The sequence below is a fragment of the Chrysemys picta genome, unplaced genomic scaffold (genome assembly GCF_011386835.1).
Source record: "Chrysemys picta bellii isolate R12L10 unplaced genomic scaffold, ASM1138683v2 scaf251, whole genome shotgun sequence".
NCBI lineage: Eukaryota > Metazoa > Chordata > Testudines > Emydidae > Chrysemys > Chrysemys picta.
In genome coordinates, this window is record NW_027052958.1 from 31,067 (window position 1) to 58,780 (window position 27,714).

The following is a 27,714-nucleotide window of genomic DNA, read 5'->3' on the forward strand; positions in this document are numbered from 1 at the left end:
CTGAGAGTTCCACCCCCCCCCCGTGTATAAATTAAAAACACTTTTTAATATATTTAACACTATTATAAATGCTGGAGGCAAAGCAGGGTTTGCGGTGGAGGCTGACAGCTTGTGACCCCCCACATAATAGCCTCAAGACCCCCTGAGGGGTCCCGACCCCCAGTTTGAGAACCCCTGACAAACAGCCTCTGCAAAATTTGTGGCCTAAACACTGCGATGTTGTGCCAATGCATAAGAAGCAGAAAATGAAGCTAGTAAAAAACAAAGTGAAACGGATCTACAGTCACTATCCAAGCTCAAAAAATAAACCTAAATTGTGCCAACTAGACTTTTAAAGGCCTTTCAATTTTCCTAATTTGATAATAGAGTCTTAAAATTTTTTATATTGCTACATATTTAACCTGATAAGCAGTTTTTAAGTAGTTATTTTTTTATTTGCATCTTATCAAGTGCATAGAATATGTCTAATTAGAATGTGTAGGCTGCTTTAAAGTACTAATACAGTAAATACCTTTTTAAGTAGAAGGCATCATATTAATCCTTTTTCTTTTAAATTAAGAATTAAACTTTAAAGTTCAAGAACTGGAATATCTGCTACAAGATCAAGAAAAAGAAAAGAAATTCCATATGAACAAACTTCAAGAAATTCAACTCCAGCTGGAGAAAACAAAATTGGAATTCACAGAAAAAAGATTCTGCTTTGCACAAAATTAGAGATGAATTGAATAGAATGACAGCACAACATGATCAAGGTACTGCCCAGGCACTGTACCATGTTGCACCAGGCCTCTTCTGGCTGCTTTTATAATGATTGTTAGCAGTAGTGTGTGTCAAACATTCAGTCATATTTACAAGATTCAAGATACTTGAATAATGTTTCTTAGAACATCCTGAGGATAATGAATTGAAAGTATGCATTATGTTGGACAACCTTAAGTTCTTAATTAGCTTGCCATTTTCTGCAAGGGTCCAGGCACTTCTTAGCAGGTACTTAGCATCTTGCAGCCTCATGCCTTCGGGCATGATTCACTGAAGATCTGGAACATCTTCTCCAGTAGGGCCCTACCAAATTCACAGCCATGAAAAACGCATCACGGACCATGAAATCTGGTCATTTGTGTACTTTTACCCTATTCTATACAGATTCATGAATGACACCTGGTGGCCAATTGTGACCTTAAAGGGACACTGTCATATAGTTTAACATTTTCAGCCTAAACTACCATAAATTCACGGGAAAGTTATTTGGATTCTAAACTATCGCAGGCTAAATACTTGGGTAAACTCGAGTTAAGAATGAGAGTCCCTTACAATAAATTTGTAGTAATTAAAACTAACAAGTATTAACTTTGAATTTCCTGTATTTTTAAGTTAAACGGAAATTGCAACCCAACATTTAAAAATTTGGAAATGTATCATTAAGGCTCTCAAACCACCTCAACTCTGCCTCGTCAGTGACTCTAGCCTCTAATCTTTCTTCCTGGAAAATGTGCTGTTTACAAGTCCTTCACATCAGAGTTTGCAAGATTAGGTCTCCATACTGAACTGGTGTTTTGATCAAGGGCTTTTTGTACTGGCTCTAGGACAATTTGTAAAAGCCAGTGTATTATCGGTTTAGTGAACAGACCACTGCTATCCCTTTGTAACTTTTTCCCCTTCGAGTGGTTATCCATATGCACAGTTTGCTGACGGTGTGCAATGTACCCCACTCACCCATGTTCAGAGTCTCATGCACCTTGAGCAGCCTCATGTCCTGCACCGAGTGCATAAAAGGGTGGAGCAGGCCAGCCACCACTCAGTTCCTCTCATGCCTCCTGGCTTCGAGAAGAACATGGGCAGTGAGCAGTGCTAACAAAATAACTGGCTCTTTTCAAATTTGTGCATAGTATAGATAGGGATAGTTAGTTGTTGCCCATTGGCATTTTGGTTTTTTAACCAGAATAGCTATTTCTTTCTGGTGCCAGGATGGCTTCTTCTAAGTCCCCTGGATTTACATACTGCCCATCAAACAAGGGCACTATACCCTTTAATGTTTGGCATTTAAAATATTTATTTTGTCTGGGGGAATATCTCTGGAAAATGTTCTATTTGCAAGTCCTTCACTTGCAGGACCTGCAAATCTAGAGAAGCCCTGCTCCAGATGTACTTAATGGGTAAAGCAATGAGACTAGCTTCAGGCCCTGGGTCATATAATCATAGAATATCAGGGTTGGAAGGGACCTCAGGTGGTCATCTAGTCCAATTCCCTGCTCAAAGCCCAACTTATGCTATCTTATGTCCGGACAAAGCGTCTTTAGGACACATCCTGTGTTCCTACTGACAGTTGTCACAGACTTATATCTGAACTAGCAGATTCATCTGCCTCTATTTTTCTCTGAACCACCCGCTTCTAAGGCTGCTGCTATGCTCTCTATGTTGCATGTCAGACGTGCTTTGGCATGTTAATTTGCAAAGGATGAAATCTTTTAGATCTTCATCCAGTTAGGTGCATAGATGACTGTGTGAGGGCCTGTTTAATAAGTGGTTAATATGGATTCTCCTGCTTCATTCAGTATTTATTCTACAGGGCTTAGGAATCATGGCTGATATATTTCTGTTGTGGAAATACGTAAAGCAGCTAGGCTGTTTGGGGAGCACAGTCTTCCTTACCCGACCCTCCATACAGTTTTGCACCCCGATGTGGCCCTCAGGCCAAAAAATTTGCCCACCCCTGCTTTAGGAGCAGAGGGACTTGCCTACTTTCAAATGTTAGGCTGTCTTTTATTTTGATCTTAACTCTGAATTACCTTGGTTTCTAATGCTTGATTTTGTTTGTTTTTAATAACTGCAGCATTATTATGAATTTAAAAAAACACTTACATGTACTGTCAACTTTACTCACAGATGTTAATGATTTGTTTGGTTTGGTTTGGTTTCTGCCTGGGGATTTTCTTGATTATTTTTTTAAGACATTTTGAAATCTTTTCCATGCAAAGAAAGAAAGCTGGCAGAGAGTCCCCGGTGTTATGCAGAGAACAATGGGGGAGCTAAGTAACAGGGAACATTGTAGTGCTTAGAAGTACGATAGGGGTTAACCAGTCTGTATTCCTCAGGTTCTGTTGTTACCAGGAGGACTGCAGGTGCTGGTGGAGCTTCTGAACTTTGCAGGCACTCTGAGTTGAGATTAGTGGAGAAACTCTGAGGGGCTACAGGAATTCCTGAGAACATGGGGAAGTCCAGCTGAATGTTTTGGCCTCTGCCAATTGCTGCAGCTCCACAATTTTCCTGTGCATTTGGTAGAACATTGTAGCTCATGCAAGTCATGGATTCCATGATTCTTCATATTTATCTTAAGCTTAACTCTTTTCCCATCCCCTTTGTGCCCCTCCATACACACTTAGATGAAAGAAGTTATGTTGCCGTGGAGAAAGGGACCTCCACATGTGTCTTCTGTAGATGTGATGGTTGTCACCTACCCTTTGCTGTCAGGGTTTTAATGGATGCATGCAGATTCTGCTGCCTACTTAAGAATGTTACACCCTATCTACAGGATGCTGAAGATTATACCATCAGATGAATGGGGGTTAAGAATTTCCCTCTGGAGAGGTACAGTAAGGGCTGTTCTTTGCTACCTCTGTGAGGAGCCCATCGAGAGACGGTCTTGGCTGGGAGAAGGTTGAGGCCAGGGACATTGAGCCAATCCAGTGTTATTACCATGTTTGTATACAGATGTTCAAGTAATTTAACAATGAGAACTTTTGAGCTGTGACTAGGCCCTCTCCACTTCAGTGACTGATAGCAAATTGCGAGGAAAGATTGATTGGTTGCTACTTCTGATGTCACAATGATGCTACTTATGAATCACCTGAGTTACTGAGCAAATTGCAGAGGAAAGATTGATTGGTTGCTACTTCTGATGTCACAATGATGCTACTTATAAATCACCTGAGTTACTGGCATAGCTCTGTCACCATAACCTCTAGGTGTGACTGTTAAGAGCTTTTCTTATTACAGTCTAGCTTCTTTAAATGAGTTGGAAATCTGATTGAATTACAAATTATATTATTAAATATGGAATATATGAAGAGTCTGGGGTGGTCTGTCACTGGAATATTCAAAGCCAAGAAAAAGGTGAGAGAACAAGTGGTGAATTTTAATAATATTGTGATTTTTTTTAAAATTGTTTTCTTTGGCAAAGTAAGAAACTACTTTATGCAGAAAATTAATGTCATCTAAAGTGTAACTCTGCTAAACTTGGAAAGTAGCTTAATTTATTATACTGTGAAACAGGCATTTTGAGTTCCATTTTAAATGCCAATGTCAACCTGTTGGGTGAGAACCAAATCCACTTCAATTTAGGCTGAAACAATTTATTTTAGCCTTTATTATATATGTTTTCAGACAATGCTATTATCACCTATGAATTACATAAACATGCAAAAAAAGATAAGACAAGAAAAGGAAATGCTCAAGTTATCTTTCTTGGGGACAGGGTGACTCTTTTCAAATCTCTGCTATGCTTGGCTATTTTTCCTCTGTATCTTCTCCACTATTATGTCAATCATCTATTTTTTTAATCCTCTGTTCTGTAACTTTGCACAGACTCAGTATAGCAAGCTACCTCATCTGTGTCTTTATCCGTATATATTCCACTCTAACCCCCTAATTAAAAGATTCTCCTGCATAAATCACAATAACTAACCCAAATTAATACATTTTTTGCTTATTCTGCTAAAACTTACTTATATCTATGTAGTTCCCAATGAATCTATTCCTTGCTGTCATGCTCACTGGCTCCATGCAGTTGTACTTACATTACAGCAATTTTTATTCTTTTTACTCATCTGTTTTTGTGGTCTTGAGTTTTTACTTGTTGGACGGGTGGAGGATGAGGGATTGTACCTGACTTACTGAAAGCTAACAGCTCTCTTCTCTACCCTGCTCTCTCCTTGGTCAAGAACTTTATTTCTGAGACACACAATCAGTTTTCTGATTTACAGACTGTTTCAGCAAAATCTGATGATCTAAAGCAGCAGAAATACATACAAAAAGCAAAAATTCCTTCCTATTTTCTTATAGTCTTATATATAATAATTTCTCTAACATTACTTAGTACATATTTGACTAACACAATTCATTACACAGTTCTCCAACAAAGGTTAACTATGTATGTGCTTGCTCATGGTGGCTCCATAATTTACAGTAGAACTTCAGAGTTACAAACACCAGAGTTACAAACTGATCAGTCAACCACACAAATCTCATTTGGAACCAGAAGAACACAATTAGGCAGCAGCAGACACACCCCCTTTCCCTCCCCCCACCCCGCAAAAGGCAAATACAGTACTGTACTGTGTTAAACTACTAAGAAATAAAGCAAAAGCAGCATTTTTTCACATCCTTTTAAAATTATATTCAAGTAAATTGTTCATCTTCTGTTTTAAAAGCATCCAACCATGAAGATGATTTAAATCTTAGCAGCAGTTCACTTTTTTATTACCTTTAAAAATAGTTACTTGTCTTAAAGAAAAGACTTCAGAAAATAAAAATGTGTTCTGTGGAGAGAAAAACAGTTATTCTGCTAGGACAGCTTTCTGGTAAATTGGTTGTAAGTCTCCCTAACATGCTGTGAATACAATGAAACTGTAAGAGGCAAAGGAGCGGCGGTAGTATTGTGTTCTGAGAAAATGTATAGTAGTGTGCTTTGGACAACTTTCAGACTTTTATCAGCAGATTGTTTTCACAATAGAAATTACACTGGGAATTTATTAAATGGGGTTTCAGTGTACTCTAGTTCTTTATAAACCACCAAAATTACAAGCAATATATTATTTTAATAAAATGACAGATACACTGAAACACTTCTAATAGGAGAATTTCCCCTAAAAAGGAAATTCTTAGCATATTGATTTTCAGTTTAAAATTTCAGTCTAACCTACTTTAAACAATGAAAATTCTTCTGTTCTTGCTGTTCAAAATAGTTCACTCATTTTTTTCAGTTGAATCAATGTGCTGATTCACTGTAAATTGAAAGTTGCATTGAATTTATCTCTTGTGCCTAAACACTTGTAGTTTTTTTTAGTTTTTGCTGCTCATTTATTGAAACTTAGCACACACTTGTACTATAGCCAAGTGTAATCTGTTATCAGTTTGGGATGGGAGACCTGTGTGGGTGTTCACTAGGTCATGGAAGACTGTAAGCAGTTTTGGGGCAGAGACCATGACTTCCTCGTATGTATGTGGTCTTTTTTTTTTTTTAACAGTGCCTACTAAAGTGGGGTTTCAATCCTGATTGCGGGGGCGGGATTGCTATTGTAGTACAAATAATAAGTATTCCCCTTGCATCACTGTGATTTATGATTAAACTTTTTATAGACTGAAATGATGGAGCAAACCATGGAAAGAGTACAGAAATGGCAAAGAGAAGTTGAAATTAATCGTCGCTCCTTAGAAGAGAAAAGAAAAGAACGGGAAAAGGTAAGACAAGACCCATTTTTTCACAAGTTTCAAGTTGCCTCCAGACTGCTGTTACCAGAGTGAACCTTGAGTATTTGTCCATGTAGATCCCACTCTAGGTGCATATGTGCCTCAGGCACGCAAGATTGGATTCTTCTTCTTTGAGTGCTTGCTCATGTCGATTCCATATTTGATGTGTGCGCGCCCCCTAGGGCCGGCTTTGGCAACCTCTGCAGCCCTGTGCTTATGCGCTGGTACATTGGGCCCTGCTAGTCCCATGCCCTCTCAGTTCCTTCTTTCCACCAGTGACGGTTGTTGGAACGCTTCCTGTTTTCACAAGTCCGATAGTGGTTTCTCTAACTTTGGACTCTGAGTTTTTCTTGTATATCGTTACTGTAGTGTTAGCAGTTAGCATTTAGGAGCGGAATCCCATTAGGGACATAGCCCCAAGGACGGGGTATGGCCGGGTCCCTGGGGTTTAAGCCATGGGCTGGGTGCAGCAAACCTATGTCTATTAGTGACATGAACACGAGCTGCCTTAAGTGCCTCAGAGAGGTACATATTAAAGAGAAGTGTAGGATCTGCAAAAACTTCAGACCTCGCACTCTTAAAGACAGGGATATCTGATTAAAAGCCATGTTGATGGAGGCTGCCCTGTGCCCTGCGTTGGAACCATGCCGCTGGAGATTGTGGTGCTCAAGTGTAGTTGGCTACAGCAACTACACTTCCCCAAGTGAGGGACCTTCCTGGGACCAAAGTATTGTCTTCCTGGACCTAATGATCTCCCCGCTGTCCCTGTTAGAGCCTTTATCGCCTCTCTATCAAGACAGGATTTTTGGTGACTGTTATCTCTGCTCAAAGGATAAGCTAGATTTAGGCATTAATGGCAGGACCTCTTTTACTATATTTCACAAAGACAAGATGACTGTTCTTTGATCTCGCCCTAGGTTCTTATTCAGAGTGGTCTCAGGCTTTTGTTTGCAACAGGGCATAGACCCTCAGGGTTTCCCCCAAAACCTCATTTGACTCCTGGAGAGGCAAAACTTCATATGAGTGGTGTCTTTAGGGCACTTTTCTATCACCTCCATAGAACAAAGCCTTTCCATAACTGGCCTAGAACTTTTTTTGTAATATTTGGGACAGGTCTAGAGGGCTCATTATTTCAACCCAGAGACTTTTGAAATGGATATTTGACTGCATAAAGATCTTCTGTGAACTAAATAAATTAGATCCACCTTCTCATATTATAGGGTTACCATATAGCCTTAGCAAGCAAAAAAGAGGACGGGAGGAGACCCGCCCTAGCCCCACCCCCGTCCCGCCCTAGCCCCACCCCTGCCCCTCCCACTTCCCACCCCCCTCAGAACCCACAACCCTCTCCCCAGCTCCTTGTCCCCTGACTGCCCCCTCCTGGGACCCCTGCACCTAACTGCCCCCCAGGACTCCACCCCCTACCTAAGCCTCCCTGCCTCTTCTCCCCTGACTGCCCCCTCCTGAGACACCCCCCCAATCCTAACTGGCCCCCTAGGACCCTACCCCCTACTTGTACCCTGACTGCTCCAACCCTTATCCACACCCCCACCCCCAGACAGACCCCTGGGACTCCCACACCCCATCCAACCACTCCCCACCCCCTGAAAACCCCCCCAGAACTCCCGACCCATCTAAACCCCTCTGTTCCCAGTCCCATTGACTGCTCCGATTCCTCTCCCCACTCCTGCCCCCTGACAGCCCCTCCCAGAACTGCCAAGCCCCCCCTTGCTCCTTGTCCCCTGACTGCCCCCTCCTGGGATCCCTGCTCCTAACTGCCCTACAGAACCCCACCCCCTACCTAAGCCTCCCTGTTCCTTATCCCCTAACTGCCCCTTCCTAAGACCCCCCCCAACTGTCCCCCAGGACCCTACCCGCTACCTGCCCAAAACCTTATCCCTACTCCCCCCAGAAAGCTCCCCAGAAAGGGGGGTGCGTGTGTATGTGCGTGCATATTAAGATACCTGCTGATGCTACACTGTGCACTGTCAACCCAAAAGAACCCAATCTCATGCGCATGAGGCACGTGCACACCTAGAGCAGGATCCATGTAGCCAAAACAGCTCAAAAGAAGCCAGTTAGTGTAAAGAAAATAACTTTTTTGTAACATGATATTCTGATTTTGCCACTAAGGGGCAAATTTTAGTAGCTCGTATTCAAATTGAGGGAAAGTTAGTGGGAAAATATTTTAAGTATCTCCACTCTGACCTTCCCTCTTTCATTTTTTTTCTCCTTTGTCACACTCTCCCTTGCTACTTTTATTTGGATTTTTTCTTTTCTTTTAGTTTGGCAGCTGGATGGATCTGCATTTGTTAGTGAAACAATTTATTGGCCTACCACGAATTAAATTGACTAAAGCCATGTTCCTTACCTGTTGATAATAGTAGTCTGGTGGTTATAACTTGGTAAGAGGAAGTGAATCCGTAGTTCTTCAAGGTAGGCTGGGCAGGCAGGCAGGCTACCAATTTGTTCACCTCTAATTTATAGTTAGATGATAAAAAAATCAGAAAAAAGCGTGAACATTTTGCTAGTAATTGGCTCACTTATTCCTGAGTGTGACCCTCCCCACCTGCCTTCTTCTGCTCCTGGCAGGCCAGCCCAGGGTAGGAGTGGGCCTTTGGAAAGGGTATGAGGGCAGAGGGGCTGGGGGTAAGTGGGGGAGACAAAGATTTGGGGAAATGGATCACTGGGATCCAAGAGGGTTGGGGACTTCATAGGATGGGTCTCTGGCTGGCAATGAGAGTGGGAACAGGCTGTGGGGGTACTTGAGGACATGGGATGGAGCAGGTGTCTTGCTAGAGGATAGGAGGGTGCTTAGGAGAAAGCAGAGGGGAAGCACTAGCACTTCACTACCTTCTCCATCTGACAAACCTGCTATGATTTGTTAGAGGGGAGTCCTGCAACTGCTGCCAAGAGAATTTTGGCAGAGAGGTTTGTTGCCAGGAGACGCCACTAGTGCTTTCCCTTCCCTATCTTCCTCCACTTTCTGCTCCCCCACTTAGCTCTCTCTTTTCCTTACCAACCTCAACACCCTCTACTAAAAGTTCCGTGCCCCTCATAGCCCTATTCCCCCACATAAATTCCCTCTCAAATTCATGTAGAGCCCCAACCATAAGGACCGTGGGGCTGGGAAGAAGCCTCAAAAACTAATTATACCTGGATGGATATCTACTTTGCATCTCCTAAAGATTGCAGGAGATGGGCTGGATTCCTAAGGATCTTCGGAGGTGTGCATTAGTGAAGTTCTGCTCCCCCAGAACTGAGGCGGGAGGAGTGAATGCCCCTCTACCAAACTTCTGTTGCTACTCAGTCTTATGTTAAGTCAAATTGAAAAAAACTAAGGCAGTTTCCTCACAAAAAACATTTTTACAGCAGTAAGTTAAACATGTAATCATAGCAAAGAAGGGAATTTTTTCCCCCAAAGGATCATGATTATTGGGGATTAGTCTGGTTGCTTAGTTGTAATGCTCAGTGTTGTTATGGAGATCTACTTTTGAATTGATATATAAGCTTCATTCCAATATTTGCTAGTATTTTTTTGATCCACCTGTGTTGGTGTAACAGATTCAGTAGGCTACTCTGATTGGCCACACTGAGTCCTGGCCATTAGTGGCCATAACCGAATTTAGGCTTTACTTAAAAATGGTTTTTAAACTCTTTTTGCTTCTGTAAGAGAGGGCTTTAGTGTAATTAGTAACTATTTACAGAGACTATTTACAGTCCCTCCCCCATGTTTTCCAGTGTTAATAGTTATAGTAACTTGACTAGAAACATGTAACAGGAGTGTGTTTCTCCCTCCTCCCTCCCCCTCCCCCATCTTCTACATTTCTAGGAAGTATTACGTCAGCTCCGTGCCTTACAGACAGTGGCCCAGCAGTGCAAGGAGATGAAACTCAACCAGGACTTGCAGCAAGCCAAGAACGATTCCGATGGTCTACGGGCAGAACTTGACAACGTAGGATTTTTAATATCTCAACTATTCAAATGGAAGTGGTGATGCTGAGTTTTTATTTCATGTAAAATTTTAACTGTCCTCTTTTTTGTGTTTAAAGATCTATACGTGACTAATATTTAAGTGCAACTAAATACATCACAGGTGAGAGCAAGCTGCGCTATGTTCCTGTCACAGGGTGAGCTGGTCCATTCAAAGACTGGGGCACAGCTGCACTTTTTCTCAGGTTTAGCCCATCTCCCTGTATGATGGGAATGAATACAAGGGTCATGTGACAGAAGCATGCGTCTAAACCAGGCCTGCTGGTTTAGATGCATGGCAGCCTGTAGTCATTCAAGAGAGAGACCCCCCCCCACGCGCCAAAAGTTCAGAGAGACACTCTCTCTCTCCTTAGTTCCCAGGCAGAGAGCCTGTGAAGAGGACAGGTGACAATTTTCCAGAACTCTAAGGCAGAAGACTTTGGGGGGAAGAGATTTACAAGGAACTGGAAACTGTGCAGGGATAAGCCTCCATTGATGGACCTGCAGGATGCAGAAATCCCAGCTAAGAGAGGGGCTGGACTGCAGGGATGGGCATGTTCTGATAAAAACCTGGAAAAACTTGAGGCATTATAAACGGAAAGGAATAATTGAGGCTGGTAAGGGTATATTTGAGTGTTGTGTTATGATAATAAACCAAACTGGAAGAGAGCACTACTGTAAAATCGCCACATGTGATAGCTGGTTTGATGCAAGATTGAAGGTAAACTGAGGTAGCAGATGGGCCCAAAGGCAGTTTGGGGGTAATGCCCTGGAACCCTTCCCTTTAGACTTGTTCGGATTTGAGCACTGCTTCTTTTCTACCCACACTCTCTAATAGAAAACTGCTTTTTTATTTTTGATACACATGGTCTACACTGACTTAATACAGAGGTTCTAAATTTGTCCACGATAGCTGTCCGGCATAGCTATGTGTCATCCTAGCTGTGTGAGCACATTAATCAAACATTTTCTACAGAGGAGAAAATATTAACCACTACACATACTCTTCTTTCCATGTTTACTCTTGAAACACTCGCTTCATACTGAAACTTGGACGTCTAAAGGTTTTTATCCAGAAAAGCGTACTCCTTTCTAGAATGGAACTAAATTATTTCATTCTCATTTTTTTCTCTCTTGATGTTGGTAATAAATTTACTTCCTTTTTAATTTGGAGTACTATAGAGCTCTTATGACAGATATAAAACAGATTAAAAAGGTTGAAAACCAGGTAGAATTTGGTGGTGTCACAGTTATGGTCTCGTTAACTTCCTGGTTTAGATAGCGATATAAAGTCAGGTGATAAATTTAAGATTGAGCATAGCACTACACTAATTTCCCTTATCCCCAAAGAATGTGGTTCTGGAGACAGAGGTGCAAGCTGAATGTCTTTGTTGGTCCATAAATACAGGGAATTAAGGTGTACAAATACTGGTTTTTAAGAACATGTAACCTATTCCTTGAATATATAGTAAGTGGGAAAGGTAGAGTAATTTGTCAATCTCTTGATATTTGTGTGAGAGAAATAAAGCATCTGACTTGCTGTACCCAAACAAAAAGTGAGAACTGTGTTTTTCTCCGACATTTGGATTGTACAGAACTGAGTCTAGTTTGGTATTGATCCTTTCTGTTTGTTGGCTGTTCAATGGCATATTTGGTGATAGCTGATCATCAGTCCAACACCTAAACGTTACCTCTCAAATGAGCAGTTGAGGACTGAGTGGGAATGGGGAAGCATCTTCTAAACCTAATAGGTGCTTGCTTTGACAAAATATGTTACGTTAAAAAAAATTTGATCAAGTGTTAAATCTGCTGCCCTTATGATTGAACTTAAAAGAAAGCTCTGGTTAGGATTCCCAATGATTAACAGACTGTACTATAAATATTGCTTAAATTATGAATATATTTATACATTACAACTATATACTTGAAAATGTGCCTGAAAATATTTTTCATATCCTTGCCCAGTCTTGAGTTAAAGATTTGTGTTACCTTAACATGTACTGGTTTTGGTATGATACAGAATCTAGAACCCGGGACTGGACAGTGAAAGGAGGATGGATTTTTCAGATATCTGGCCTATTTTTAATTGTACTTTTTTAAAGCCATCAGATTAAATATGACTACAAATAAAATGTGATGTGTTTTCCTCATAGGCAATAGCAGTGAAACATCATTTGGAAAACAACTCCAATGAGCTTACAGAGAGGCTGTGCAGAGCAGAAGAGGCTTTACTGGCAAGCCAGTCAAAGCAAAATGAGTTGAGGAGAAACTTTGAGGTAAAGAAATCAGAGGGGCAACTGGAATAATTAACAATTTAAACTGGAAATCAGTAAGAACTGGTGCCATGTAGGCCTTACTGACTCACAGGGGAACTCTGCAAGCTGTGTGTTGGAGAATAGTGTATTTCCACCAGAAGTTGTGTTTCGATACTGTCTTAATCTGGCTGTCCTTTTTTGGACCATCTTAAGACTGTGACAATGTTCCTCCTCTGCCTTGGTGAGCCCTGCGCTTATTGGCGGATTTGCTCACCTCAGAGATTCACGGCAGCCCTCAGTTTGGACACTTTTGTGGCTCAAACCTGCCATTCATTCAGCTAACCTCATCACTGGCCAGCATGGGGAAAAGGAAGGAGAACAATCCCCGTAGTCTCTCCTGACCCACCTTGGGTCATGGGGACAGGCCAGGGACCTTCCCCTCTGGTGGGACTCACAGTCCAAGTCAACTCCTCTTAGGGTGACCAGATGTCCCGATTTTATAGGGACAGTCCCGATTTTTGGGTCTTTTTCTTATATAGGCTCCTATTACCCCCCACCCCCTGTCCCGATTTTTGACACTTGCTGTCTGGTCACCCTGACTCCTCTTATATCCAATAGGGGGAAGGGAGAGGGGGGAACCTGGGCCTGCCCTCTACTCTGGGTTTCAGCCCAGGGCCCTGTGGATCGCAGCTGTCTACAGGGTTTCATGTAACACCTGTGTGACAGCTACAACTCCCTGCGCTACTTCCCCATAGCCTCCTGCCAACACCTTCTTTATCCTCACTACAGGACTTTCCTCCTGATTCCAGATAGCGTTTGTACTCCTCGGTCTTCCAGCAGCACGCCCTCTCACTCTCAGCTCCTTGCGCACCCTTCACTGACTGAAGTGAGGTCTTTTTTAAACCAGGTGCCCTGATTAGCCTGCCTATCTTAATTGATTCTAGCAGCTTCTTAATTGGCTCCAGGTGTCCTAATTAGCCTGCCTGCCTCAATTGGTTTCAGAAAATTCCTGATTTTTCTGAAACTGCCCCGTTATCTTACCCAGGGAAAAGGGACCTGCTTAATCTGGGGCTAATATATCTGCCTTCTCTCACTCTCCTGTAGCGGGCCCCTGCCCTGTGGACCCAACCGGCCTCCCCGCCCTTTCACCGTAAGCCGGCTATACGACTTGAAGCTGGTTCGTTTCCAGACTGCGCCAAGGAAATATCTATACACGCTCGTGCTCCACACCCTGCACTTCCTCACTCTCGCGTCACACCCCGACACAAAGTGGCGGGACCTCCTGCCACTTCTAGAGGGTGAGGAGCCCCGGTGGGCCAGCCTATACTCCCTGTTCCCAAGGCCTGCCGGGGATGTCAGTTGGCAGCTCCTTCATGGGGCTGTGAGCACGGGCATGTACTTGGCGCGGTTCACCCCCGTCCCGGGACACTTGCCTCTTCTGCGGCGTGAGGAAGACCCTGGCGCACGTTTACCTGGAGTACGCCAGGTTGCAGCCCCTATTCCGGGTCCTCACAGATATCCTGTTGCGTTTCTGGCTGCACTTTTCCCCTCACCTCCTTATTTATGCACTCTCTATCCGTGGCCCCACAAAGTCATGGGACCTCCTTGTCAACCTCCTCTTGGTCCTGGCTAAAATGGTCATCTATAAAACCAGGGAGAGGAGGTTGGCGGATAGAGTCTCCTGTGACTGTGGGGCCTCTTTCTGATCCTCCGTCCATTCATGCACCTGGGCAGAGTTCCTCTGGGCGGCGTCCACTGACTCCCTTGATGCCTTCGAGGAGCAGTGGGCACTGTCCGGGGTTCTCTTCTCATTGTCCCATTCAGGTTCCCTTCAGACCCTTTGACCGCACTCCTGTCCCTGTTATTTCATTAGTTGTCCCCCAAAATCACTTGGTTTCCAGGTCTTGTGGATCCCCCGCTAAGGCTGGGGGGATCTTTTAGCACTTCCTGGATCCCAATAGGATCACTCTCCTGTAGCCCTCTGGCCCGACCCTGTCACAAGACCTATAGAAGTGATACAAAATAAGGCCCTGATCTTGCCGTTTTTGCAATTGATTCCATGTGGACTGACCCCAGGCACAAAATTGGTTGTATGGTCAGGGTTTCAAAAAATTATTTTGCACTAGCTATACTACAGATAGGGTTACAGTTCATATGGAATTATTTGTCTAATCTAATTATGTCGTATGGTTCAAAAGACTCTTTGTTTAGTCCTAAAAATAAAATATATTAAATATCGGGTTGAGTTCATTTGGAAATTCTAGAATCATTAGCTGCTTCCTAAGTATAAGTGTGTTTGGCCTAATTCCAAGATTTCGTGGAGGAATGGGTACTTTTTTGGTCACACAATCAATTTAAAGCAAGAGAAAATCCCCAAAATGATTTGTACATTTTTACTTTTTCAAGCACTATAGACTAGCATTATCATCAAAATTCTAACTATGAAGCCAGATCCTGACCTGGAATATATCAGCATAGCTCCATTGAAATCAATAAAGTTATTCCAATTTACACGAAAAGGATTTGGCTGTAAATTTTGATTTAAAAAAAAACCTTGATTGTAGATTAAAAGATTTTCCTTTTAATTTGGAATTAGAAGGAAAATGAAAGGGAAGAGAAGTCAGAATAGTCATAGAAGCAACAGCCGAGATTTTTTTTTTTAAGTTCTTATATTGTGCCAATTGCTGGTGTATCTGAATGCTTTCCAGAGTTAAGAATAATTAAGGTGACTAGCATCTGTTATTTGAGGTTTCTATTTCTCCCATATCCCCCAGAGCAGTGGTTTTCAACCGCTGGTCCACAGACCCCTGGGAGTTTGCAGACTGTCTAAGAGGTCCTCGAAAGGTTGTCCTTACAACGGAACAGTGGTTTTCAACCCGTGGTCTGTGGGGATCCACAGACTATGTCTAAGATTTCCAAAGAGGTCTGCGCCTCCATTTGAAATTTTCTAGGGTCCGCAAATGGAAAAGAGGTTGAAAGCCATTGTCCCAGAAGGTAAAGGGTGTGTGTGTGGGGTGGGGTGGGGTGGGGGGAGTGTAAATATGAAAAATGGTGATGTTAGTTGTCATTCTAAGTTTTTGCAGGAGTGAATTTCATAGTATTGGGCCAGCTCCTGAAAAAGCCCTGTCTCCTGCATATGCTAGTTTTACTTCTGATGTGTAGACAGTTGTTCCTGAGGAACACAGCTACTGAAGTCTGAGAGAGTAAGATGGAATTTTGGGCCCATGTTCTTTATAACTTCAAAAATAAAGACAGATTTGATTGAGTGTTCTGTTGGGGAATCAGCGGAGTGAGTGAAACATAGGACTGATGTACTCAAGTGAACCTGTATTACTGAGGAGGTGTGCTGCTGTGTTCTGTAACTGTTGCAGATTTTTCAGGGCAGATGCATTCGAGTCTAAATACGTTGGATTTCGATTATTCAAGCAAGAGTTAATGATGGCCTATGTGATTGAGGCCAAATTATAATTGCAAATGATGGGATGGGATGTACATGAAGGTGGGAGAATGCATGTCTTGTAAATGGTTTTGTGAAAGTCCAGCATCAGAGCATGGGATTTTTTTGCAGCTATGTTAGGTTGTTGGTTCCAGATTTTTGTTGAATGCTTCTTAATCAGAGCCACTTGTGCTGAGTCAAGCAAGAGGGGCGGGCCTTTCAGCCATTTAAACCCCTTGAATTTCATTGGTATTTTGAACACAGGAAGCTCAGAATTCCTGCAGCTTTGAGACATTTTTCAGACATCAGCATTGTCTAAAAATTTTGTCTCTTGACAACTGTGTATTTTAGAATGATTGATAATAGAGTGTGTGTGTGTGTGTGTGTGTGTGTGTGTGTGTGTGTGTGTGTGTGTGTGTGTGTGTTTCTCGATATAACAGTTGGATATTTTGGACTAGGAGGTTGTGAAACAAAAGGAAAATAACTAGAAGCAGCAACGGTTTTATTCATGTTCTTTGGGTGACTTGTTTAAATAGCTGAAAATACAGACCTGCTGTGCCAGCAAGGATTTAGGTTGTTTTCCATCCAGACCCTCCCTTTTCTTGAATTTGGCTTCTGTGCACTGATGCCCATCTGCTAGTAGTAAGTAGATGAATAAATGATGGCTTGCTTCCAAGAGAGTCCCACCAGAGCCATGCCATCTGTTACCCAGCAATGCAGGAGTTTGGGTGGAAGGAGTTAGTTTCTTAGAAATCACTTTTATTTTAAGTTCCCAGGTAGGACATAGTTGTATGGGGTATTCTAACTTTTCTTAACTTATTTGGAAAAAAGATGCTTAGAAAATTTTCTTTCCCGAACCCCCAGGTATTATTGAGTAATAATACTTTGCATCTAATGCTATCTTGCTAACAAGAGCAACTTCATATATTTGAATCATCCACACAGAGATGGGTGGTCTGAGAACAGGAGCTGGAACTGGAAACTTCTCCTGTGTTCTGATACTGGCAGTGAAATTGACTCCCCTCTGTGGCTTTGGGCAAGTCACTTAACTTCACTGACTCAGTTTTTGTGGGCTAGATTCTATCCTGTGTCAAGATCTGCTATGGGCAGGCAACAGAGAACTGGTTGCAGCTCCCTGGTTCCATATCCTGAGCCAGCTAAGTACTGCTGTGATCTGTGCCAGCTGGGAGATGTCCCAAAAGGATTGTCTGCCCTCTGAGGATTGCCAAGAGTGCAGTTTGTGTTCCTAACCACTGTAAGTGCTTAGAAACCAAGGCCCAACTTTCCAGAGTCTTCATGGGACTCAGAGGGGTAGTATGCCACATCACACTACTCTCAGTTTATTGACTTAATCGACTGTTTTGTAACTAATGTTTTGTTGTAGGAAATGAAGAAGGAAAAAAACCTTCTTTGCTGCCAGTCTGATGAAAAAACACAAAAAATCCATCAGCTGGAAGAAGCACTTAAAATAGCCCAACACCTTCTAACAGAGACCCGGAAGAATGCTGAAGAGATGAAAAGTGAGTGACACATTTCTACCCATTTAAATCCCGTTACAAACTATTACTTCAGTGTGGGAGATCTGTAAACTTCATTATAAATGGTGATTTGAAGCATCCCCAAGAAATAATAAGTTCCCACTGTGTGATATAGTTCAATTAACTTTCAGCTAATACACGCAATTCTCTTTCCAAACTGAGATGGAACTTCTTTATACAAATATACTAACTCATAAAATTATATGGTTTTAAAGCGATTTAAAATGAGGAATAAATATGTCCCAAACAAAACTATATGGTCAGCAAATTAAATACTACAATGTGCTCCTGTGTTTTAAAATCCCAAGCAAACAAATATACCTCAAACTATTATCCTTTAGCTTGTATATGGACTCCATCAAGCTAAAACGTGATGAAATGTTACCCGCCGAGCCCTAATTTGACTTTTCCCTACATTTGTCTATCTGGTTGGGAAAATGCATTTTTCAGACTGAGGTTTGAGAGAACAGGTAATTCTGCTAAATAGCCATTGTAAAGAAGGAGACTGCTCCCACTTATCGCTGTAGAAGTCTAACCTCACTTAATGAGATTTCAAAATTAAATTTATGGACCTAGTCCTGCTCCTATTTTAATCAGTATTTCTGCACTCTCCAATCCATGAGGCCATCCAAATAACTGCTTTGCGTTTTGATCTTATTCTTGGCAAGTGGCAGCACTTTCGGCTAGCTAAGAAAATGTAATGCCTTCTAAGCCCATTTTCTTGCTTTCGCTACCTTTTATCTGTGGTTCTTAAGGTGTCAAATGGGAGCATTCTCTCAGTTTTCTGGAGGGAATAATTATGAACAAAAAAATAAGTCAGAAGATGTTTGTGCTGTAGCTCTTCACTGCAGCCAACAATAACTTGTCCTAATTGAAACATAACTGAATGTTGGTGCCCAGAGTCCTAGACTGTCACTCTTAACCCCCGGACGGTTCTTCCTCTCTAAGAAGTCTCTGATTATCCTCTCTAGTTATACCTTTTCCCCCTTGTAAGGGTGTGGGACTCACCCCTGCGGCGCCCCCTTCTGGTCATCCAGGGACTTAGCTCATTTCTAGCCAGAGCACCCTCTGATGGTCACCATCCTGCTCGACATGAGCCCCCGTGTCCCTCCCGGACCCTGGTGTCCTCCCCTGTCAGGGTCCTGCTCACAACAGTAACCCACTCTCTGGGGATTCCCACCCAGGGGAATCCCCACCCCCTATCCTCCACCTTGCCTCAGTGGCTACTGCCAGTCACCATCTAGCCCTGTTTCACTAGGACCGACTGCAGTCTGTAATGGCCACTCATCATTGGCAGGGGACTTTGGACCTGCTGCCTTTCCCTACAACTCAGTACCACTCTGGGCCTTGGACATGGCCCTGCAGCCTGGGGAGTTGTCAGCCTGGAGCTCCCCAGCTCCTCTGGCCTTTCCCTAGCCCTGCTTCACTCCAGTACCCTTAGCTTCCCAAACAGCTAGGTCCCTCTCCCTTCAGAGCTAGAGGAAGATTGACTGACTGTTTGGCTCACAGCCCTTTTATAAGGGCCAGGTGTGGCCTGATGGGGGCGTGGCCCAGCTGTAGCTGCCTCCCCAATCAGCCCAGGCTTGCTGCTTTCCCCAGCCACAGCCCTCTGCAGGGTTGTTCCAACCCCTTCAGGGCTAGAGCAGGCAACCGCCCCACTACACTCCCCTTTGAATCACCACCCTAAATAATCCTTCTCCATCCTATGTGTTGATATAGTTCAAATATCTGTTGATTGCTATCATTTCCCTTCCCCTCTCTCTGCCCCTCTTTCTCACCAAGTTCTGGGTCTTGGAGACATTGAATTTTCCTTGTCCTGTAGGAAGGGAATGCGTAGTCTTGTTTTATATGGTAAGTTGGTGTTATTCAATAGAATTCTCTTTGCAATACAGGAAATCTCTTGTATTGTCTGTCTCTCTTAATTTTACTCGATACATCAGTCCATCAAACACCTTGATCATTTTTATATATTCTGGATTTTGAAGACAGGAAAATGGACAAATAGGGCACCAAAATTCTTTATCTAGCCATTGATACTGTTACCTGTCAACCATGAGTTTCAGAGTACAAGCCATCAGACCTCAGTGAAGATGGGCTGTAGAAACAGAGTTACAATTATGAAGCATAGAGCGATTTGACTAGCAGTATGTTCTTTCTGCAAAACTGAATTCTGGCAATGCTATACAATTTCATGGTTTGGGAATAAAGGCAGTTTTAGAACACATACGTAATTATATTCTGAAATACTAAGAAAATTTATTGCTAGGTGAAAAATTGAAAATTGTCAATATTGCCATTTTATAGTGTTACCCATAAAAGCTAATATTGCATATTTGACATTGTTTGCTTTCATAAATTAACCACTTAATTTTTTTTATTACTATAGATAAGAGTTTGTCTCAGAAAATAGAACTGGAAGCACAAGAAGCCGAGCTTCAGCATTTAAAAAACAACAATAAATTGCTCCAGGATTCAGTCCAGGAGCTACAGCTTGAAAATGGAACCCTTAAGAAGGCTTTAGAAGAAGAAAAAGTAGACTTACTAGAAACAAACATAAGTTTTTCATATAGTTTAATAAGGCATTTTATACTTAAGCTTTTAAGAGCCAAAATATTTATTTGTGTCCTTTATAATATCTAGTCTCTATTCTAATATAACATTTGCTATAACTTCTCCATTAGTAGCATGGAAATCTCATTAAATCTGTTACCTTATAAACTTCTGGCTATCAAAGATACAGGAGGTCTTTAGCGGGACACCTGAAAACATGATAAAATGTGCACGTTTTGTCTGTTCTGTGGCCCAGCTTTTCTCCTCATTTGGAACAAAGAGGTGATTCCTCTCACCCGTAGAACTGGGAGGTGGACCAGTGTTGTTGCTGAAGGCTCCAGGACTAAGCTCCATCCTTCACCTCAGGCCACCAGAAATTGTGTCCACCAGCAGAACAAGTTGGCGGTTCAGTTTCTCCCAACAACTTTGTTTTATCATGAATTTTTGTTCATTTTTCTGCTACATTGATTTCATTTCAACTTCTTGCTCCTCTTTCTCTCTCCTCAAGTAAGTTCTCTGGATCCGCAAACACAGCACTTCTCAATAACTCCCTTTGACCACTAGTGCTGTGGTAGAAAAGCCCAGCAAAATCAAGCTAAGTCCAAGTAGTTCAGTGGGCAGCTTTTTAGGGGTCTTAGAGGGTAACCTACGTCTTGCTGCTACAAGCCACCAACCCTTGCTGTGTGAGGGGATGGGGCTTTGTTGGGCCAGCGCACTAGTGCCCTGCATGCGCACATAAACACACCCATTTGAAGCCCTGACTCCATTGTGAGAAGGAGCATGAGGATTCTCAAGGAGATGAGAACTCCACATAGTCTGCTCAGGAATAACACTTGGAAACTCCATATGCTCTGGGTCCCAAAAAGACAAATGGAATTGTCCCCTTTGTAAGGAAGTAATATGTATAATTAATGAGCAGGAAGTATAAACATCAGGCTTTAAATCTTTTCTCTTGCCTTCCCATCCTTAGGATGTGTTTGCTGGGGTTTTCTCCTATATGCGGGTCTCCTGGAGTGCTCTGTATCAGACTCACTGCCCCCTCCCACCCTGGAGTATATCTGGGTGTGCAGAGACATGTGTTACTTCTGTGAAGCCCTGTCTCAGGTGGCAGGGTAATGTAAATTGTTCATCTCTGCTTTTCAACCTGGGATCCTCTTTCAACCAGGGAAGGGGGCCCAAATTTGAGGTCACAATGGAGTGGGAATTGTCCCTGTCCGTTTATCAGGTCAAGGACCCAGGCTTTACCAGGGAAAGGAGTTTGGAGTCTCCTCCCCCTCTCCATAGGCTTGCTCAGCATTGAAGGATTAAAGAGCACTTTAGACAGTGTGTGCCCAGAACAGAGGCACATAAGAATTCCATTCCTTATGTAGCTGCACCATCAGGGGATTACAGAGGCATCAAGGAGAAATCCCTTCCCATGTTCAAAATGGCTCCTGCTTTACTGAGTAAAAACCCCCAAGTGGTACTAATTCTCTTCGGAAGGGTGTAGGCAGACACCCTTTCAGGCGCCTGGGGCCATCTAGCAAGCTATTCCAACAATCAGCATTTGTCTCAGTACCCCTACTTAGTTGAGAAATGCCCAGAGCAGGGTGATTAGCGTGCTACCTCACTTCTGTAAACAATTGGGGGAAGTACCCCATGTACACAACCACACAAAAAAGAAATCCCAAACCCACATGACTCTCTCAGCACTGGAAGCCAGTGTCTTGAAAAAAACCTCAATAATAATAAACTATCTAGTTTCTCATGCTTTCCTCCTTTGAGATCATCATTTCCGGTTAAAACTAGATGTTAAACTAAAATGTAAGGAAAATTTGAAAGTTTGGGGAACCTAAGTGCAGCAGTAGTCCTACCAGAGAGAGACATCGCCATGCCTCCACTTATGGTGCAAAGGAAACAATACCTTACTTGCCAGGGTCTGTACTTCAAAATTAGACCGTGTTTAAACATGTCTTTTCACTCTGCCCCTAAGATTAACCATAACTGACTGATGTGATATTAAACATAACAATGCAGTGTCTACACTGCATGTTGTAACACCATGTTAATGAACACATTAATTAATACCTTGTGAAACTTCCCACTGTAGACGTGCCCCAATTGTCTTTAAACTGCTTCTATTACCTCATTATGTCACACGCAACTTGTGAGAGCATATCAGTTCTGATGTATGCAGAATTTCCATCTAAATTATTAATTAAGTGATTCTTCTTATGACAGCACTATTTTTGCTAATAATTTAGATAGGCGTTTTTAGTTTTTAAACCTGTCCATCTAGGTGAATTTCTTCTTATCAATTCCCTCTGCATTTTCTAGCCTGCAGTCTTTTTCTACTTCCATTTGTGGTGAATGACGGACTGTAGTTCTGTGCTCTCGCTTCAGAAATAAACACATGAAAAAACACAGTGTGGAGCCTGTATTGTGGCAAGCAGGCACTGAGTTACAGTGCTCACTCCATGCCCAGCTAATGGAGCACTGTGCTTGATATTTACATTATCCTGAAGTGTGTTTTATAAGGCTGCCAGATATCCACCATCCCTTTATTTTGGCATTCCAATGCACATAGGGTGGACAAACCTGCCTGGACCACATGCTTTTCAGCTGGGTTTTGTCATTTGGTTATTTTGAATATTCTATTTAGATTATTATTTCTCTATCAAGGAAATCTACACACATGTAGCTTTCCAAGAAACATGACTTTAATGTTTCTCTGTTGGAATTAGAAGCTGCTATAATTCAATTGTATATTACTAAGTGAATCTACTATACAAATGCATATTATAACTTTTGTCTGGTTTTTTAGTTGCACTGAACTTTTAATGACAGGTGAGATGCCATTAGTGAGAGTATAATGCTTATACAGAAGAATGAAGTTTCCTATTAGCAACTACTAACAATTTTTTATTTTATAGTTGGACAATCTGAAGTCTAGAATTCAACTGAAAAAGCAAAATGGATTTGCTTGCAATGAGACGAAGACGTGGATGAAATCCTGTAAGCAGCTAGAGAAGGGAAAAAAAAAACATTGCAGAAACAAATTGCTGAACATGGTGCTCCATTAAAGGAGCAAAAGCCAAGTATGGGATAGTTTAAGAAGGAAATGCTCTACTAGAATGTTATTATAAGGCTGCAAATCATTCATGGAAGTCACGGTTTCCGTGACCTCTGTGAATTTTGCAGTGCTGGTGCAGCTGATCCCAGGACCACCCCATCAGCTGGGGAAGCCCCGGAGCCAGCCGCACTGGCCGTTGCTCCGGCAGCACTAGGCATGGTCCCAGGTGCTGCCCTGGAGCAGGAGTCTGGGACTAGTGGCAGTGGGATCCTGGGCATCCCCCCAGCAACAGCGTCACCCTGTTCTCTCTCCCCCACTCCTCAGCAGTCTTCAGGATTGTCCCCCTTCCCAGTAGGTAAGATTTAGTCACCAGTATTTTTAGTAAAAGTCATGAACAGGTCATGGGGCCGTGACTTTTTGTTTATTGCCCGTGACCTGTCCATGACTTTTACTAAAAATACCCGAGACTAAAACATAGCCTTAATCATGATCCTGTTTCTAACCTTAATGCATTTATTTATACAATATGTTTTCAAAACATGCATTATTACGTTTGATTCAGATGAGGCGCCAGATCCTCAGCTGGTGTAAATCAGTATAGTTTCTGAAGCTCTGCCATTCACACCAGCTGAGAATTTGGCCCAAGATCTGTCTCCTCAAATTTCAGAGTCTCCTTCTATGTTATGAATATAGATTTCCAATGCCTATGTTTTGAAATCAAAAATGACCTTAGGATGAAGGGGAGGCTATTTTTTAAAGAACATTAGAGTGGTGTGTATAACTTCTTACAATGCTTTGTTTGAGACATGAGAGTGTAAAATGTTGGAGTGTTTCTGTTCTTTCCGTTGCTGGCCATCACAACAAAGAAAATTCACATTCTGGGTATAGATGGCTGATAGTTCAGCATCCACCATGGAGAAATTGACATCTTTTAGAGTTTATACATATGTCCTTCCAAACAGCTTTTGGTGTCCTTCTGGCTTGTAGACAGGGAGAGAGGAGCAACTCTTAAAGTGTTATGATTCAGACAAGTATCAGAGGGGTAGCCGTGTTAGTCTAAATCTGTAAAAAGCAACAGAGGGTCCTGTGGCACCTTTAAGACTAACAGAAGTATTGGGAGCATAAGCTTTCGTGGGTAAGAACCTCACTTCTTCAGATGCAAGTAATGGAAATTTCCAGAGGCAGGTATAAATCAGTATGGAGATAACGAGGTTAGTTCAATCAGGGAGGGTGAGGTGCTCTGCTAGCAGTTGAGGTGTGAACACCAAGGGAGGAGAAACTGCTTCTGTAGTTGGATAGCCATTCACAGTCTTTGTTTAATCTGATCTGTTGGTGTCAAATTTGCAAATGAACTGGAGCTCAGCAGTTTCTCTTTGGAGTCTGGTCCTGAAGTGTTTTTGCTGTAAGATGGCTACCTTTACACCTGCGATTGTGTGGCCAGGGAGGTTGAAGTGTTCTCCTATAGATTTTTGTATATTGCCATTCCTGATGGCTGATTTGTGTCCATTTATCCTCTTGCGTAGTGACTGTCCAGTTTGGCCAATGTACATAGCAGAGGGGCACTGCTGGCACATGATGGCATATATAACATTGGTGGACGTGCAGGTGAATGAGCCGGTGATGTTGTAGCTGATCTGGTTAGGTCCTGTGATGGTGTTGCTGGTGTAGATATGTGGGCAGAGTTGGCATCGAGGTTTGTTGCATGGCTTGGTTCCTGAGTTAGAATTGTTATGGTGCAGTGCGTGGTTGCTGGTGAGAATATGCTTAAGGTTGGCTGGTTGTCTGTGGGCGAGGACTGGCCTGCCTCCCAAGGTCTGTGAAAGTGAGGGATCATTGTCCAGGATGGATTGTAGATCACTGATGATCACTTCAACCTCCCTGGCCACACAATCGCAGGTGTAAAGGTAGCCATCTTACAGCAAAAAAACTTCAGGACCAGACTCCAAAGAGAAACTGCTGAGCTCCAGTTCATTTGCAAATTTGACACCAACAGATCAGGATTAAACAAAGACTGTGAATGGCTATCCAACTACAGAAGCAGTTTCTCCTCCCTTGGTGTTCACACCTCAACTGCTAGCAGAGCACCTCACCCTCCCTGATTGAACTAACCTCGTTATCTCCATACTGATTTATACCTGCCTCTGGAAATTTCCATTACTTGCATCTGAAGAAACATGCTTCAGACAGTTCCTCCATTTTCTAACTATCATCAGCCTGGTACTAGTTGCAGCTTTCTGGGACCAGGAAATGCTGGAGTTTATTAACTTTAACAAATGTTTTTTAAGACACATACATTGGGGTTTTATTGATCACAAGCTTCAGTCATTTCAAGAGTTCTCAGGGGCTAAGTATAGAGCTAATAGGACAACAGTTTAAAGTGGTCACCACAGTGTGTAAAATATACTACAACTTGTCTGCCATTAGCTAGGGTAAGTTAGGCTAGCAAATATTCATGAGTGTCCAATAAGCAGAATCACTAGCGGTATAAAAAGAGATCTATATTTCTGAGACGAGCTATATTCAATTATATACCCAAAAATTGTTAAAATAATGGTAAGGTGGTAATGTTAAGCACTTAAAAGTTAGGAAATGCCAGAATTAATGTTGCCCATGCATTGTGTGTCCAGGGTCAGATTCCAACGAATCGGGGTACCTGGCACCCTGACAGTAAATATGGTATCAATAGAGATCTCTTCTGTAAAGTAACCTTTACATGATGTCTGGTTTGTTTTATTTGGTATAGTTTACTGTGGTTGCACAAGCACACATCTTATGTACTTAACTAACAAATGAATGATTGAGATCATTGCATTCTAAACTCATCTTTCCAGAGTCTCCTTAAAGTTATTTGTACAGGTAATGACTCTTTCCTTTGGTCAGGTGCTGATGAGGTTGCCATCTCCCTACATGAGAATGAGCCAGAGTATGAGCTAGACGGACTCCCAGAGGTGGTGAAAAAAGGTAATTGTTACTTCTTTAGAGGAGAAGAGACCACATTGGTGGGGAGTGTGTGCGCGCACGCTTATCTAGAGAATCGTGTTGTCATATGTGTGACTTGGAAGCATTGTAAAAACTTGGACATCATCGGCCAGATTCAGCCCTCGTATAGGTTGCATAAGTCCATTTAACTCAACTGCTTGTCAGAGCTGAGTTTAGCCGCATGTGCTTTAAAAAAAAGCCCTAGTATACAATTGAGGCTATAGGGGGCTAGTATATTTTGTTGTAGATGTATGTAATTTCTAGTGGTTTTGCTTTTTGGTCTGTGTGATGTCTTCCCATCTGTACAATTTTGTAGTATTTGATGACAAAAGCAAAACAGCCAAAAATTCTGAAATCCAGAATCCTAATATCAGGTTGTAGTTTTGAAAATCAGTCTAGATACATGTTGTTGACTTTGGGACTCCTCCAAAAACTTTGCAAAAGACCTCTGGCAAAAAGAGAGGGATTCTAGGCCCAGCCATTCCCAGTATAAAACACCTTTTTCTTCTGGTTGAGAGGAAGGGGGGAAATTTTTGCTGAAACATTTTTAACTGAATGTTTTTTCATTGAAATGTGCTGCATTGTCAAAGCCGAAATGTTTCACGGAGATGTATTGATTCAGACAAAGTTTTTGCTGGGAAGGTTTCTGAGGTGCAAAGTGGACTCTTGGAAGGAGGAAGGCCCCCAAATTGAAAACCTGATGTTTTTGATTCAATTTCATTTTGTGAAAGCATTTGAAAGGCTTATGTTTTCATTCCAATCTAGAATAAAAACAAATTTTGAAACCTCGAAAGGTGTCGCAAAACAGAATTGTCGCCCTCCGGCCAGCTCCACCTAGAACAGTAGAAGAGACATCATTTTCAGATGGAAATGATTTTCCAGTTAATGGTGTTCCTTTAAAGGAAAAAGAGAACATTTTCTTGGGGAAAACGCTTTTGGCCATTTTAGTAAAGCTGCTGTTGCACAGATCCACACCCTTGCCTGAGTTCACCTATAAAATTCTAGGAACGCAAGATAGTCCTAATAATTCCCCCATTATATTTTATTCAGTGAGTAAATGCCATTTTACTGTCTTAAATTATTACCAGTTGTCATCACCATCTTGAAATGAGCAAGATCAGATTGATTAGAACAATAAAGTAATTTAAGCAACCTTGGTTAATAGAAGCTGTTTATTTTTTAGGGTTTCCTGCTATTCCTATTGTGAAAACCGACCCTTACATTTTGTGCAGAACAACTTTTCACCTAAGGACCAGTCCCCGTCTTGCTGCCCAAAGCCAAAAATTGTCACCAGGTTCCCAACTTTTACGAAAAGGCAGGTCAGATAATCTTGGGGAGATCTGTAAACCGACAGCTGGTGGTAGCAAATCACAAAAGGTAACTGATCTTAAAAATGTATCTGAATGTGCAGGGCATGGGCAATCCACATCATGTATTTATCTCTCCAAGTGAGTTTGAAGATATGCC

At 42.2% G+C, this 27,714-nt stretch overlaps 1 protein-coding gene across 4 annotated transcripts; it reads left to right on the forward strand.

The window, feature by feature from the left end:
* Nucleotides 1-542: 542 nt before the first annotated feature.
* Nucleotides 543-27,714, forward strand: LOC135978418 (centromere protein F-like). 4 transcript variants are annotated; one of them, XM_065579362.1, is made up of 9 exons: nt 553-752; nt 6,355-6,456; nt 10,298-10,420; nt 12,591-12,713; nt 17,513-17,648; nt 20,053-20,198; nt 23,129-23,210; nt 26,149-26,229; nt 27,431-27,714. In XM_065579362.1, exons 1-9 carry the CDS (start codon nt 744-746, stop codon nt 27,697-27,699), a joined length of 1,071 nt encoding a protein of 356 aa, XP_065435434.1. In that variant the 5' UTR covers nt 553-743; the 3' UTR covers nt 27,700-27,714. The 4 variants fall into 4 exon arrangements, with proteins under 4 accessions (XP_065435436.1, XP_065435435.1, XP_065435434.1 ...); XM_065579363.1 differs by lacking the exon at nt 12,591-12,713 and having other exon boundaries at nt 552-752; XM_065579365.1 differs by lacking the exon at nt 23,129-23,210 and having other exon boundaries at nt 569-752; nt 27,431-27,566.

Excerpts from the sequence above, each read along its gene's own strand:
- LOC135978418 (XM_065579362.1), top strand. Across the intron at positions 17,649-20,052 it reads GAATGCTGAAGAGATGAAAA|ATAAGAGTTTGTCTCAGAAA; the intron begins GTGAGTGACACA and ends TTATTACTATAG. Across the intron at positions 26,230-27,430 it reads CCCAGAGGTGGTGAAAAAAG|GGTTTCCTGCTATTCCTATT; the intron begins GTAATTGTTACT and ends TTTATTTTTTAG.